The 16,780-nt window shown below is 38.1% G+C and overlaps 1 protein-coding gene across 1 annotated transcript in view; it reads right to left on the bottom strand.

Moving 5' to 3' along the window:
• Positions 1 to 16,780, bottom strand: part of CORIN (corin, serine peptidase) — a 222,061-nt gene that overhangs the window by 198,374 nt on the left and 6,907 nt on the right. The window contains exon 2 of the mRNA XM_065877801.1: positions 10,539 to 10,739. Coding sequence (XP_065733873.1) covers positions 10,539 to 10,739 — 201 coding nt within the window. The remainder of the gene's footprint in view (positions 1 to 10,538; positions 10,740 to 16,780) is intronic.

Here is a 16,780-nt window from a genome sequence, read left to right as displayed (position 1 = left end):
GGTGCTTCTTAGAATATTAACCTAGCCTCTCAGAAACTGAGATGTCTCACAAAACTTGGAAGGGTACATACATGTCAGAGTGAGTTTACACCAATTAATATAATCATAAACAAGTACTGTGAATCTAATCAATTCAAACACCACATGTAGGTATTAGGTTAATGATGTAGAGCAGCAAAAAAGAAGAATAAAATAAGTTAACACTAAGAGACAAGGAATAGTTTGCATCAAATGTGAACTGTTGCAAAACTTTTGGCTTGGAAAAGTCATTACCATACTCATTCCAACTACAAGTAAGTGAAAAGGCATATTCTTCAAAGACACAAGTAACAGCAAACAGTTTCCCACTGACGGGTTTCTTGCTCTCAGCACAAAATTGTACAAAGACCAAAAGCCTGAGATAGCAAATTGAAAGATTCAGGCAAAAGAATATATACAGTGCCGGTTTTCTTTCAGAACCACAGAGTAAAGTAAATTACACATTTTAAAAAAACTTTTATGTGAGAATCTGGCTTTTAAAAGATCATTTTAGGAGCTTCCCTGGTGGGGCAGTGGTTAAGAATCCACCTGCCAATGCAGAGGACAGGGTTCGAGCCCTGGTCCAGGAAGATCCCACATGCTGCGGAGCAGCTAAGCCCATGCGCCATAACTACTGAGCCTGCGCTCTAGGGCCCGTGAGCCACAACTACTGAAGCCCGCACTCCTAGAGCCCGTGCTCCGCAACAAGAGAGGCCACCAAATGAGGAGCCTGCGCACTGCAACGAAGAGTGGCCCCTGCTCACCACAACTAGAGAAAAGCCTGCGCACAGCAACAAAGACCCAATGCAGCCAAAAATAAAAATAAAATAATTTGTTTTAAAAAAGATCATTTTTGTCCTTGAATTTGATCAGGACTGTTTCTGCAATGCTGTTATCTGCTACCTTTTTTTTTTCTTTTTTTTTCTGTACATGGATCAAGTGTATGGGGCTGTTTTTCCTCAAGAGGAATCTGTGATAATGAATCTGGAGAAGAAAATTTTGAGCCAAAAGCCTTTTTGATGTGACAATTTAACTCTGACTCTTGTTTGCTATAATAATGTATTATAGGCACATTACCTTTGGGGGAAGATGTCACCTGGGGGGTACTGCAGGATTCACTTTGGAGAAGGGGTCTGGAAGTCTTGCCCAAAAATCTCTGCAATGGGAGGAATGGGACTGAAGCTAAAGGAGAGCAAACCAGGTACTGCTCCATTATCCCTTTCAAAAGCCTAGCTCTGCAAATGATGGAGTTCGCTCTCTCTGGGAGGAACCCAATACATCCCAGGGACAGAGTCATCTACAGATGCAATGAAGAAGAAGAAGAAAAGGAGAGTGGGGAGAAAAAAGGAGAGACTCCATACCTACATTCAAATTTCCTTTCTCCCTCTCCCAAGAATTATGCAGATCTTTATTAGAATGCTACCATGCCAACCAGATAAACAGGCAACAATCATTTAAATGCTTCACTTGTTCTTGCTTAGATATTGATATTAGCCAGAGCCCACGTCTGAATCTCATAACTGTTCTTTAAGCCGAAAAAATATGATTTAGCATATAGAGAGGGCAACCAACTATACTTGAACCTTGGAGTCTAACACTGGTGGCCAGCAGAGCACATAAGGGGTGGTGTCCAGGGTCATGACTACAGTAAATTTTGGAGTAGCAAATTCCTAATGAAGTAGTTTAGGCAGTCCTCAGACTCTCCCAGTTACCAAAAAGAAAACAAAAGAAAAAAAAAAAAAACCACCCGGTTCCTCTAAAGCCTGTGTCCTTAATTATAATCCAAAGACCTCCATGGGCTTATACATAAAATTTTTGCTGTCAATCCCACTCCTGGGCATATATCCAGAAAAGATGAATGCTCTAATTCAAAAAGATATATGCACCCCAATGTTCATAGCAACATTATCTACAATAGCCAAGATATGGAAGCAACCTAAGTGTCCATTTACAGATGAGTGAATAAAGAAGATGCGGTGTATATATATGTGTGTATATATACATATATATAAGTATATATGTATATACATATACATACAATGGAATATTACTCAGACATGAAAAAAATGAAATAATGTCATTTGCAGCAACATGGATGGACCTAGAGATTATCATACTAAGTGAAGTAAGTCAGAGAAAGACAACAGTATATGATATCACTTATATCTGGAATCTAAAAAAAAGTACAAATGAACTTAATTACAAACCAGACTCACAGACATAGAAAAGAAGCTTATGGTTACCAACGGAGAAGAGGTGGGGGGATAAATTGGGAGTATAGGATTAACAGATGCACACTACCATATATAAAATAGATAAACAACAAGAATTTACTGTATAGCACAAGGAACTATATTCAATATCTTATAATAAATTATAGTGGAAAAGAATTAAAAATAATATATATATGCATATATATATGTATATATAACTAAATCACTTTGCTGTATACCTGAAACTAACACAATATTGTAAATCAACTATACTTCAATTAAAAGAAAATTGCTGGGCTTCCCTGGTGGCGCAGCGGTTGAGAGTCCGCCTGCCGATGCAGGGGACGTGGGTTCGTGCCCCCGTCTGGGAAAATCCCACATGCCGCAGAGCGGCTGGGCCCGTGAGCCATGGCCGCTGAGCCTGCGCGTCCGGAGCCTGTGCTCCGCAACGGGAGACACCACAACAGTGAGAGGCCCGTGTACAGCAAAAATTAAAAAAAATTTTTTAAAAATTGCTGTCTATGAAGAAATTGGATTGGATGGGAGAAAAATAGCATCTCTATTTCCATTAACCTCCAGTTGAAATTTAGCATACTTAAATGCTTATCAATGTAGGCAACAATCAGAAAAACTATTTAGAAATCATAGCTATTTTCCTATCAACAGAGTTATTACAGACATTTCAAAATATTATGTATGCTCATCCATATTATAAAATTACAGGTATTGACATAGGCTGATATCATTATTAAATACGTTAATAAATAAATACATGTATTACTATATCATGAATTTATACTTCCAATATTTTGATAACTAGATTTTAATAAAATTGCCTTTTTGATTCTGTGCAATGTGTTTTAAGCACCAAAACGTTATTCTGAGAAGGCATCTATAAGCTTTACCAGTTTGTCAAAGCAGTACTTGGCACAAAAAAGCTAAGAAGCTCTGCTATAGAGCATCACTGTTTTTCCTGAGGATGTGACAAAAACAGCTAGAACTCAGGTACCCTAAAGCAGTATTTCACAAGTTGAAGAATCAATCGTACAGGCTTTTTCACAGGAAGAAATTATGCAGGTATACATAAAATTAAACATAAACCCCTTTATACCTATAGGTCTAACATACAATGAAATCAATATGTGTAAATTAAACATAAATGAAACTACAAAACTAATAAGATTTAAATTAACTACATTAATGAATTAATATTAACAGTGTTCTGCTAAGACACCATGAATATGGTGCTAACTCCTGAAGCACAAGTTCTCCTGTATTTAGGAAGCTTATGCTACCATGTATCCCCGCTGAGTAAATCTGTTTTTCTCTATTTTAACTGCCACAAAGGCATCCTTTGTACAACATGCCAGTACATACTTTAGTTCTGCAATTGAGAAGACTACCAAATCTGCCTCTGTTCCTTTCTCGATGGCTAGCAAATGTCTAAGAAATACAGCTTAGCAGCAACTTTATCAAAAATAGAAACACAAATACAGTCACCAAAATTTTATCTCAGTACTTGTTATAAGATGGTTATCCAGGTTATCAAGAGTAGGTGTGCATTATTTTTTATTACCATTGAAATGAAAGCATACATTTAAGAAGTTCTTATAAAGAATTCTTGGGTCTCCCAGAAAAAATCTGAGGTCCCTCAGCCCCCAGATGAAGAAATACTGTCCAAAAAACAACAGAGGAATGATGTCATTCACACATATAAGCACAGATTCCCCCTCCAAACCACACAATAATCTGTAGTCAGTAATGCAGAGAGGCGGGCACATGAATCTGAGAACAGCATAACTGACTTACGAAGAATATAATTAAGACATCCAGGATTCCACTCTGGACAGGATTAGAAAATGTCAGGGAAAAAGGAGAAGGGACTTTATCTGATTTCAGATGTCTAATGAGAGCCCCTCTCCCCATATTCCATCCTTGGATAGTTTCCTGATGAATAGTAACCCAAGTAAAATTTCAGGACTTGCTCTGATCCTCTTAGCTTCGTATTCTCGCAGAACTCACTTACAAGCTAATAGAAATACTGTGTTAAAAGCAGAAAACTAGGAAGAAAGAATAATCTTAAGGTTTCTGATTGGTATACAAGCTTTCTACATGCAGCAAGTTCGGAGTATGTGTTCAGGGCATTTTGGTACAGTTATCAGTGCTAATAAATCACTGCTATTTAGACAGTTTCACTGTCAATCCAAGTCAGTTTATCTTCAGGGACTGTATAGTTCATTGAGGAAAAAAAAATAAATACAAGGTGAAGAATTGTTAGAAATTGTTGAACTAAATTATGGTATAATGAGAGTATGGAATGCTATTTAATCACTGTAATAATGAATTAGAGCTAAATCACTGTCTTAGAGATACTTACATGAAGTATTCTTGAGTGAGAAAAACATTATGTAGAAAACTGTACGTAATAAATGTGATCTCATTTTTTGAAAAACAAAAACGACAAAAACACCTCTATGTGTATGTCATTCTGTATACAAGTTTGTGTATATATGTTTATATATGATTTATGAGCATGGAGAAAACTGTAAAATCATACACACCAGATTGCTAAGATGGGTTAACTGTGGGCAGAAATAAGGTAATATGATGCAAAAGGAAGAAGAATTGAAGTGATTTATGCAAAAAAAGGAGATAAAGTCTTCCGTTTTAAAATAATATATATAATATGATCATATTTATTCATTACAGAAAGAAGAAAAACCAATTCCCAATGTTGGAGGAAATGAAAAAGAAGCAGTAGAGTAGATAAGGAAGGTAAAACTGATTGAGGGGTAGGAAATACTTCCAGAATGGCACGGTAAGACCCTCCAAAGATCTGTTCCTCCATAGAAATAGTAAAAACACTGGGAAAAAAATATCAAAATCAGATTTTTCAGAACTTTGGAATTTAACCAAAGGCTTGCAGCAGAGGAACATTTGTTCAAGAAAAATGGCTGAATCACAGTGAGAACTATGAGCTTTGTAGCGGTTTTTGTTTTCATTTCTGGGTTTTATTTTGGCTGTGTTGGGTCTTCGTTGCTGTGCGCGGGCTTTCTCTAGTCGTGGTGAGCGGGGACTACTTTTCGTTGCAGTGCACGAGCTTCTCATTGCTGTGGCTTCTCTTGTTGCGGAGCACAGGCTCTAGGCTCGTGGGCTCAGCAGCTGTGGCTCGTGGGCTCTAGAGTGAAGGCTCAGTAGTTGTGGTGCACGGGGCTTAGCTGCTCCACAGCATGTGGAATCTTCCTGGACCAGGGATAGAACCCGTGTCCCCTGCATTGGCAGGCAGATTCTTAACCACTGCGCCACCACCAGGGAAGTCCCGCTTTGTAACATTTTTAACTTGCCATATTCCCATCACCCTCTCCTCAGTTCTACAGGAGCCTTGAAAACCAATGAGCTTGCAACCATGGTATCTATAAAAACCAGCAACCTAGGGGGAAGAATGGGTCTGAAGCTCCCCAAAAAGCCACCCGCAGAGAATTATCACCATTCAACTTGTCTAGAAGCTCCCCGGAAAGGATCCATTCTCAGTACTTGTCTTTACTTGATCTGACTCAGAGCTTTCTCTTTGCAAAAAGTTCTATCCCCAGGGTACGTGTGGAAAACAATCTGTGGCAATTGTTTAACATCACAGCTACCTGAGGCAAGGATACCTGTTGTAAATAAGAGGCTGACCAAAACACTTAAAAGGAAGAACTAGGGAATGAGATGTCTGAAGAGGCCTTTGGAAAGCTCTGACATATTCCCTGGGATACTAGAAGGCCAGGGCTGTGCCTATATCCAAGAAAAATATGAAAAGCCAGTCACAAAAGCCACACATTTATTGTATGATGCCCTTTATATGAAATGTTCAGAATAGGCAAATCTACAGAGACTGAAAGTAGATTAGTTTTGGACACAGGCTGAGGGAGAGGGGAAATGAGGAATAATGGATACAGCATTTCTTTTTGCAGTGATGAAAATGTTCTAAAATTAGATAGTGGTGATAGTTGACAACTCTGTGAATACATTTTAAAAATACTGAATTGTATGTATTAGAGGTCAAATTTAATGGTACGTGGATTATACCTCAAAAAGCTTTCTGTAAGTGAATGAGAGGTGTGATGTGTTTTCATCTGATATAGAAGATTTAGGAGCTGGTCATCAAAGAGCACAATGAGAGAACAAAACACTTTCCGCTTTCAGCACATTAGCCCACTCTCATGTCACTTTAATTCCTGATTAGAGTTTCTAGGCTATCTTATTTTGTGCCATATTATTTTTAACCCAAAAGCTCTTGGTTGGTCAAAGAGTTTTTCCCTCTCCTTAAAATTCAATTTATGCTTAAATATTTATAAAATATATAAGAAGAAAAGATGAAAATAAAAATCTAAACACAGAATGCAACCTAGGAAAATCCCTTGCTGAGATACAGCATGAAAGCTAACTATGGGCCTTTTTCCTTTCCATATTACAACTGGTTTTCAAAATGTAACTAATGAAACTCCAGATGTAACGGATGTCACATAAAGCCTATTTCACATTTACAAAGCTCTGCCACACAGTGTAACCTAGGAGGCATCTGGCTAAAACTTTACAAACTGCAGTATTCTTTGCTTTGGCATGATATTAAGGACCCCCAAAAGGAAGTGTCTTAAGGAAAGGCTATTTCCTGGTACTTTTTGCCAGGAGTTCTCCCCTTCGTTTTCTACCCAGGATATTGAGAAGGACAGAATGTCTCGCCACTGTATTTTTGGACTAGAGTGGACTCAAAAAGCTTTTACATATGCCAGAAATTTAGAATGACACTTTAATTAGAGAATAATATTTTTTTAAAAAAGGAATAAAAGTAAATTCTCTGCTAGGTGTTAGTAGAGAAATAAGCATTAAATTATACTTTAAGTAAAATTGGTTAAATAAATACCAAGTGAGAAGTGTGATTTGGCATCACCAATAAGAAGAGGTCAGATATTAAATTTTTGAAATGACTGTAGTTCATTTATTTATTCATTCAACAAATATTTTGTTGAGCACTGGCTATAAAGCAGTAAACAAAATACATGACTCTCCTGGAGCTTAAAATTTGCTCAGAAATGCTCCTGCTACTGAAAAGAAAGCAATGAAATTAAATAAGGAAGCATGAAATACTTGAAAGAACGCTGGTCTAGGAGTCCCAAGACCTGAATCCCAATTCCATGGCTACCAATTAGTAAATAAGTGACACCGGATACATCAACTTAATTTCCCTAAGCCTCAATTTCATACCTTGAAAAATGGCCTGTATACCTGTCCTGCATACCTTGTCAGCTAATTATAAGGGCCACAGAGAGATAAACAACAAGGTCTTACTGTGTAGCACAGGGAACTATATTCAATATCCTGTGATAAACCATAATGGAAAAGAATATGAAAAAGAATATATATGTATGTATAACTGAATCACTTTGCCGTACAGAAGAAATTAACACTGCACTGTAAATCAACTATACTTCAATAAAATTAAAAAAATAATAATAAGGACCACAAAGAAAATATTCAAACTTGCCCTGAAAACTATCGAAAGCTCTATACTCACAGACTAGCAGTATTACTGAAGTGTATGAAAAACTATCAAATCCCTAACAATAAATAATTTTAGTTATTATAGACAGTCTATTGAGGGTCTATGTGGTGAGACGGTAAAGCCCAACGCTAACTGTCAAGTACATTAACAAGACAGAATGACACATTTTCAAAGGTTTTGACCTTTCTACATTTAATCATTCTAATTTCACCTGGGTTTCCTTTACATGTCAAATTACGTTCATATTCTCAAGCAATGTTCCACCCATAGGAAGAGAAAATGAGTCAAACAGACTCCCATCAAACTTCCAAACTGAGCAGCAAGGACCATATGTTTCTTTACTCTTCAGGGTATGTGTTTGTCACCTCTATTTGAATCTTAACAAATGACAGAACTTTCAAAATAGAGACAAATCCACCTTGTAAAAGAAAATAACAATTGCTGTAATTGCAACCACATTAACTGGACTGAGTTTTTGCTTAAATTACTTCTGCCCTTTTGTTGAAAAACACTGCCCTAAGAATAATGAAGTGCTTGTTATAAAGCAGAAACTAACACACCATTGTAAAGCAATTATACTCCAATAAAGATGTAAAAAAAAAAAAAAAAAGAATGAAGTGTTTAAGACATGACTGAAATATTAAAAACTTCAAAATTAAACCCTTGAGGAAAACAAATTTTACTTAGCATAATTTGGGTTTGTAGTATTACCGTCAGGTAATGAATATGAATCCGTATAAATCGCTGGTGAACTCTTAAGCATAAGAAACAGTTAATATCTATCAGTGCTCCATGAAACAACTGGAAGCCAAACATTCTGACTCTTTGGGGCTAGAGAGATAGAATAATCCTGCGTTTCTTCAGATACTGGCAAACATACTATGATAGTTTAAGAGTCAGCTTAATCCTTCCCTTCCTGGCTCAGAATGAAAATAAATATTCTGTCCTAGACCTAAGATGTGATTTCCCTTTGGAGGTTTTCAGGAAGGAGGGAGCAACAAACAAGAAAGTGATCAGGGATGAATGGGTTTTGGGTAATTTTCAATCGCATAACCTTGTTTTAGGAAGTAGAAAGTAAGACTCAAGACAACTGCAGAGAAAGCTCTTAACAGTGACTGTGCTCTGATTATGATTTATCAGTACTGACTAGGTAACTTTCCACACTAATCCACTCCCACTAGCATTCTGGAAGGTTAGTAACTTTACTAAAAAAAATTGGAGGGGTATTGAGGGATAGAGTCACATTCCAGAGCATATCATCTGTTGCCATCTAACTGGACCCATCTCCACACTTTCTGTCTTCTCTCTCTCTCTGCAAGCACTTTTTCTGGAATGACTGACAAATACCTCCATTTGTCCTCAAATAGAAGTTTTGGCCATGCCATTTTCCTCAAGGTGTGATTATCTGTCAGTCACCAACAAGTAAAATAAATTGCCCGGCCAATAAAACCAGGAAATGAGAGAGAACACACAGACACCTCGAAAGCAAATGAAGGGATAGCTCCTGTCAAATCCCTTGGCATTTGATTATAGAACTGCGTGCCTGGTCTTCTCACTTCTCACTGTAAGCATCTCATTGCAAACATTTTCACCACATAACTAATTGACTGTAAGGCAATTCTGCAATGAAAGGTAAACTACCTGGTTGACAGTTTGGTTTCAACGGGTTGAAATGTGTTATCATTTCTTCCACTTAGAGACGTTATTGATGGCTTTATTGAGCTGACAGAAGACGATTTGCTTTGTGTTGGTTTCTTATCTTGAAACACTGCACTGGAGGAGAAAGAGGCTGAGGGCCTCAGAGGCGCAGAGTTGAACCTACATTTCCCATAGAACTTTGGAAAGTCTATCAATGGACGTGTGACAGTATGCGAGGAACAAACACCAGTGGAGAAGGCTTTCACAGTGCAACACAGAACTCAGTTACAAATATGCATCCTAGTATTTGGAAACTGATACCTCTCTTAACAAAGGAACAAATTTTAGCAAAAAAGAAAAAGCGCAATGCTGAACGAGGAGACAAATCAACAAGCCAAAAAAAAAGTGTATAAAAATACTATAAACAGAAGACTTGGAAGACAAGGTACAACTCACAAAATAAAATCAGTTATTTGTGCAGTGTCACCATGAATCTACACACATTTCAAACATATTCAAAAATTTTGTATTTAGCAATGTCTTTTTAATTGTTATTCATTTCTCACATTTCATTATGTCTTTTTAAATGTCCCTCTTTCATTTTTCATTTTATATCTTTCATGGTAAAATTGCCTTACAACCAATTAATTATGAGGCAGAAATGCTTACAGCAAAGATCTCTAAGGCAAAGATGCTTACAGCGAAATTACCTCGAAGAACCACAGAATTAGGACACCTGCCACAAGGCACCAATAACAAAATAAGTAACTTAGTTTACTTATTAACTTAACAATCTCAAAATAAGTAACTTAAAACTTAAAAAACAGAACCACCATAAAATCGACACTGTCATACTGGGGCAAGCAGCATAAATTTTTATGTCTCAGAAACACTGAATGGCATTGGTACCTTTTTATTTCTTACTCCAGTCCCTATCTGGATGGCTGAGCTGAGGGCATTTCATGTTTAGGAACAGAGCACTTGGCTATGCTTGCTAGATAAGGGAGCAGAGCTTTTCCTGTGTGACAAGTGATTGTGATTAAGAGCATCAGTTGCCACACTTAAAAATCTACCTGTGGGTTCCACAGACATTAAAGGGCCCAGCTACTTAGTACCTTCAGACTTACTTGTGCTCCTGTGATTTAGGTCCCCTGGGAGAGAAGCATCCATAGTCCAGGCTGGAATGTGTTGGGTGGGATTGGCAGTAGATGTCCCGGTGCTCTCGTTATGAGTTGTACTTGGAAGAATAACATCATACACGTGGACTTCACCATCAGTGACCAAAGGTTCACTCCCGTTTGATTTAAAATAGGCTTTTTTTAATGTTCCTGAAAGACCAAAAAAAGATATTTTAAAACATTACTAGAAGTATTTATTTTACTTTATTTTATTTTAATTTTACTTTTTAAAAAAATTAATATATTTATTTATTTATTTTTGGCTGAGTTGGGTCTTCGTTTCTGTACGAGGGCTTTCTCTAATTGCGGCAAGCGGGGTCCACTCTTCATCGTGGTGCGTGGGCCTCTCACTATCTCAGCCGCTCTTGTTGCGGAGCACAGGCTCCAGATGCGCAGGCTCAGTAGTTGTGGCTCACGGGCCCAGCTGCTCCGTGACATGTGGGATCTTCCCGGACCAGGGCTCGAACCCGTGTCCCCTGCATTGGCAGGCGTATTCTCAACCACTGCGCCACCAGGGAAGCCCCTTATTTTATTTTTATTTATTATTTTTGGCTGCACTGCATGGCTTGCAGGATCTTAGTTCCCCAACCAGGGATCAAACCCGTGCCCCCTGCAGTAAGGGTGTGGAGTCCTAACCACTGGACTGCTAGAGAATTGTCTAGAAATATTTATTTTAAAAAACGTATTAGGGAAACTCTAGAGCTGCTTTCCCAGGCAAACGCAAAGAGAAAATGATGGCCAGCAAGACCACCCACTTCTCGAGACAACCAGTAGTTTCTCTTCTGTCGTAGATCACATAACCCTGTGAGGTGGCTACTGCTTCTCAAGAGCTAAAGGTTTAGAAATTGAGTCTCCCATCCAGGTTTCCTAGTGCCCTCACCTGGGACTCACCACAAATAAAATGTGGCAAATCTTACAGTGTTTCCTTCCTGCTTTCTCAGTGTCTCAATTTCACACATCATTTTAGGCTCCTCAGTACCCAGGACACAAGCTCTCCCTATCTTTCTACCTGCCACAAAGGACAACAGTGCTAGCTTACCTGCGGCCTTCTATTTCTCCACACTTGGCACTAAATTTCAGTGAACTACACACAACAGATAATAAAAATAATAGGGCTCAAATATTTCCCAACACTCGTAGAAACCACCCCCCCACAAAAAAGTAAAACTCCAATTCCAGCAAAACTAAAAGAAGAAACTATATTATCTTCATCTTCGACCAGAAACTATAAATTTGATTATAAGAAACAGGCATTATACTAAGATTATCAACTGGTCACTTCCTCAAGGTATTTATTCATGGACAAAATAAAGAGTCCAACCTAAGACTATTGGGAATCCCCTAGCTTTAGCTTCAGGCAGAAAATCTGGAAACTTTGAAAGAGATCATGTATTTTTAACTCAGTCAAAATAGACAACAGAGTGTTTCCAGAATATAGCACTCTGGTTGAGTATGCCACGAAAATAAATGAATGTGATATTGATCCATTATAGAAATACCCAAGGGAGACTTTTTTTTCCCTAAAAGCATTTACAGTGAATGCTCTACTTGGCTCTCACTTTTCCCAGCAGCCCATGGACCATTAAAAAAAAAAAAGAAATATAAATAAAATGTTTAATATTAGTCTACAGAAAAAATTTCTCTCCATGTGCTTGACACTTGGAAAACATTAACTACAAATCAAAATAGAAAAGCAGCTGTTTTCTAGCTAACTAAGGTCAACAGGATTCTAAGTAAAACGGTGGAGTGTAAAAGCTAAATCATGACCATGTGGTGCAGGTAACACACTCCCCAAACTGTGCAATTATGAATAAATATTAAATGCAGTAGGTGAAATGAAAGACTTCATTTAATTGTTTATGATTTTCAAAATGATTTAGAATTGATCCTAGATCAAGATAAATGTATGTGATAGATTTGTTCTCTATATAATGTGTATTTTATTCATACAGAAAAATTTACTAATTAGATATAATTTTATTTTTCACTTATTAGTTGCTCTCTTCTTTGCTAATTTTGGCATAGAGATTTTGCACATAACGTGTTATTTCCACTAACATGGCTATAATGAATGTATAAGACCCATAAAATCAATTTACTTATCACACTGACCCTATAAGTCAGCATCCAGCTCTATCAACACACTTTGAGCAAATGCCAACTCCTCAGTTATATCCCTGTGTAATTCACTTAAAGGGAGTTCCTTATCGTATGAAATATTTCAACAGTTGTTCTTAACATTTTGTTTGTAATGACTAGCCTTATTAATAATCTTTCCTTTAACTTTTTCACCTAACCATAGGGGTGAAAGTGCTAATAATATCTGTTTACTCTGAAATATTCTTTAAACACCAACTTTTTCAGGAAACACTGCCTTGAAAAACAACTTCCTTAAAAAAAAAAAGCAGCTTCCTTGCTCTTAAACTCTCCATATCAAAGCAAGTTGGCAGAATAGAAAGATAACACATGATATACGGTAGTTGCTGCAGCTAATGTCCCTCAGCTATATTTTTGAGAGAAAGACAAAGACGACAAGCCTAAAGGACCTGTCTTTAAAAGCCTAAACTGACTAGACCATTTGTTTTCAAGCATCTCTGGAAACTAACCTACTCTCAACTCACAGTTGGTCCTCTATTATGCATTTTTTAAAAGCACAAAAGACAGAATTCAGTAAGACTAAATACTGTTAAGCTACATCACGATGAGCTACAAAAATGCTGAGAGATATCAGCCCAAAGTAGAGTGTTCATTCTTTCAGTGTTGCCCCATCCTTTTCCACATTCCTATTTTAACAGTGCTGTGGTTAAAAGTACAGATTCTACAGCCTGACCACCTGGGTTTAAATCCCATCACTACTTACTAGCCCTGAAACTTTGGGCAAACTCTCAACTGCCATAAAATAAGGAAAATCAAAGTACCTCCCCTTATTGGGCCAGCCATTAGGATCAAATTAGTCAATACATACATAAACACTTGGAACAGTTCCTGGCATACAGTAAGTTCTCAATAACTGTTAGTCATTACTACACAGTAATAGTAATGAAAGTAAAATTGTCTTCCTTAGGGCTACTAAGGTACTTTTATATTTTATTTTTATTTTCGGCTGCACTGGGTCTTCGTTGCTGCGCATGGGCTTTCTCTAGTTGCGGTGAGCGGGAGGCTACTCTTTGTTTCAACGCGCAGGCTTCTCACTGCGGGGGCTTCTCTTGTTGCGGAGCACGGGCTCTAGAGCGCAGGCTCAGTAGTTGTGGTACACAGACTTATTTGTTCCGCAGCATGTGGGATCTTCCAGGACCAGGGCTCGAACCCGTATCCTCTGCATCGGCAGGCAGATTCTTAACCACTGCGCCACCAGGGAAGTCCTAAAGTACTTTTAAATAAATGCCAATTTCCTTTTACTCTAAGTGCATCCCAGCATAATAAAACAGCTAAGGTAATTTTCAAAAGTGAATCACTTAACCCACTTTTGGAGTAAAACAACTGTGACTCTTTCATGCTAAGTTATTAATAGAAGGCCACATTACATCAAGGCTGTATGGCTCAAAAGTGTTTCAGCTATAACACAGCTCTATTTAACAATGTTTAAGAAACAGTCTGCATTTGCAACAATAATAGTCAAGTATTACTGATCATCTACAATGAGTGGATTGAGCACTGTGGCAGCAAAATAATGCTCCCCCCAGAGATGTCCACATCCCGAGTCCCAGAACCTGTGAATAGGTTACTTTACATACCTTACATGGCAAAAGGGATGTTGCAGATGTAAGTTAGGGAATCTGAGATGGGGAATCTGAGATGGGGAAATTATCCTGGATTATTCAGGTGAGCCCACGGTAGCCATGGAATCCTTGCAAGCAGAAGAGGGAGGTGAGAGGGTGTGTGTCAGAGCTATGCAGTGTGAGAAAGACTCACACAATGGGCCATTGCTCATTTTGAAGATGGCAAGGGGCCACAAGCCAAGGAACGCAGGAAGCCTCTAGAAGCTGGAAAAGGCAGAAAACAGACTGGCCCCTAGAGCCTCCAGAAGGAATACAGTACTACCGACACCTTAATTTTAGCCCAGTGAGACCAATTTTGGACTTCTGACCTCCATAACTCTAAGGTACTATATTTGTGTTATTTTAAGCTACCAAGTTGTTATAGCAGCAATAGGAAACTAACACAGGCACCTTACTAAGTATCCTCACTATGGGCATTTATTGAGTTAGCCTTCCAACAATCCCATGAAACAGATGCTATAATTAACTCTTCTTTATGAAGTTTCAGAGGGAAGGAAACCAAAGCTTACGGAAGTTATTTAACTTTACCCAAGAACTGAGTTGGGACATGACACATACCCATACACACACACCGACACACCCTTCTCATTTTGGACAAGGTATACAAGTTAAAAAAAATCAACCATCATCTGCATGTTAAAAAAATTTATTTTCCTATGATATGAGTTTGAAATTAATTCCTTATCTTTATATCTCTAGCCATGTGGTAACATTTACTTTGCATTTTCTATGTGCCAGGAACTATGTATTTTACTCTCTGCTGAAAGTAAATTACAAAATTTAGTAAGAGTTTCTTATCATCGAGAGGTTTATAGATAAGTTGGCGGAGACAGGCATGTAGCCTAAAACTACAGACCATGATACAAATGCTTTGAGAATGATATGCATAGGACAATCCGGTGACAATAATTAGAGAAGAAGTTGTCATTCCATATGAGAAAGTCAGGAAAGGTTTCTTAGGGAAGAAGATCCTCCATGTGAATCTTAAAAGATGAGTAGGGATTTTCTAGGTTTGAGCCTAGAAAATTTGTGGGGAAGAGGGAGTTGTAGTAATAGGGAACAGAGAACTTTCTAGATAGAGCAAAGGGGAAAATATGCAAAGGCTGACTAGCAGGTAGTTAAACATGGCTGGCACACAGGGGACTGGCAAGAGAAAAGGTTTGAAAGGAAGTAGAAACCAGACTGGGAAGGGTATTCCTGTCATAGGTTTGGAATTGATCTTGTTGTGATAGAGAAATTTTGCAGAGTCTTAAATGGGGTAGAATGTTATAATAATCACTCTGGCAACAGGGTGATGCTTGAAAGGGGCTAAGTCTAGCAGACAGTTAGAAGGCTATTGCAAGAGCCCAAGTGAGAAAAGAAGGACTGAGTCAAGGCAAAAGCAGTGAGAACAAAGGGAACATTTGGGAGAGAGCTTTCAGAGGCAAAATTGTAAGAACATAATGGAAAGAGTCAGAGGTCCCTTCAAGGTTTCCGGTTTGAATTACTGGGTAAATGAAGATATTTACCAAGATGGGGTGGTTGCCTTAGTGTTATTCATCAAATATTTTCAATTCTCTCCCATTCTACTAGGGCACATGCTGGGGTTACATTCCTTTGCCTCATTCTGTCTCTTGATATCTTTGATGTTGGTCAAAGGGTACGAACTTCCAATTATAAGATGAGTAAGTTCTGGGGATCTAATGTACGGCATTGTGATTATAATTAGTGATGCTGCATTATATACTTTTTTAAAAGTATAAAAAAAGTATAGAAGTTACTCCAGGGCTCTCTTTCTTTCTTTCTGGCACAATAACCACAAAGGTTCAAGATGATGGCTGGTCCATCAATTTAGTCCTTTAATGACCTGAATAAGCATAGCCCCCCCTGCCATCTTGCAGAGCACATGTTGCAAATGAGAAACTGACCTTCGTTGTTGTTAAGCCACTAATATATTAGAATTATTTGTGTTACACAGCATAGCATAGCCTGCCCTGACTGATACAATAGATAATAGAGAATGAAAAATAAAAGTTGTAGAAGCTTCCTTTTGTTACTGTAATTATTATAAATACATTGAGTAAAAAATGCTATGAAACATTCAAGGTGAAAAAAGTCTAAATCCCGGGCAATCTAAACACTTCCTCCAGAAGGCCTTGCCAGACTTCCCCACAAATGTGCATCTTCTTTGTGTTCCCAGAGCACACTCTGCATATACCACATACACACTCAAGTGAAATTGTCTGTTTTCCTGTCTGCCTCCTCGAAGGTCGGAAGGTATATTATGCATGCCTGCATCTCAAGCACCCAGCAGAATGCTTGGCACCAGTGAAGGTCTCAATAAGTACTTGTTGAATGCATGAATGATGAAGGAAGTCATGGGAGAAGATGATATTGTCCAGAGACGTATGGGTGCAAAGTGAGAAGAGAGCT

The sequence above is a fragment of the Phocoena phocoena genome, chromosome 5 (assembly GCF_963924675.1).
Source record: "Phocoena phocoena chromosome 5, mPhoPho1.1, whole genome shotgun sequence".
NCBI lineage: Eukaryota > Metazoa > Chordata > Mammalia > Artiodactyla > Phocoenidae > Phocoena > Phocoena phocoena.
This window is presented reverse-complemented; position numbering and strand designations above follow the sequence as displayed.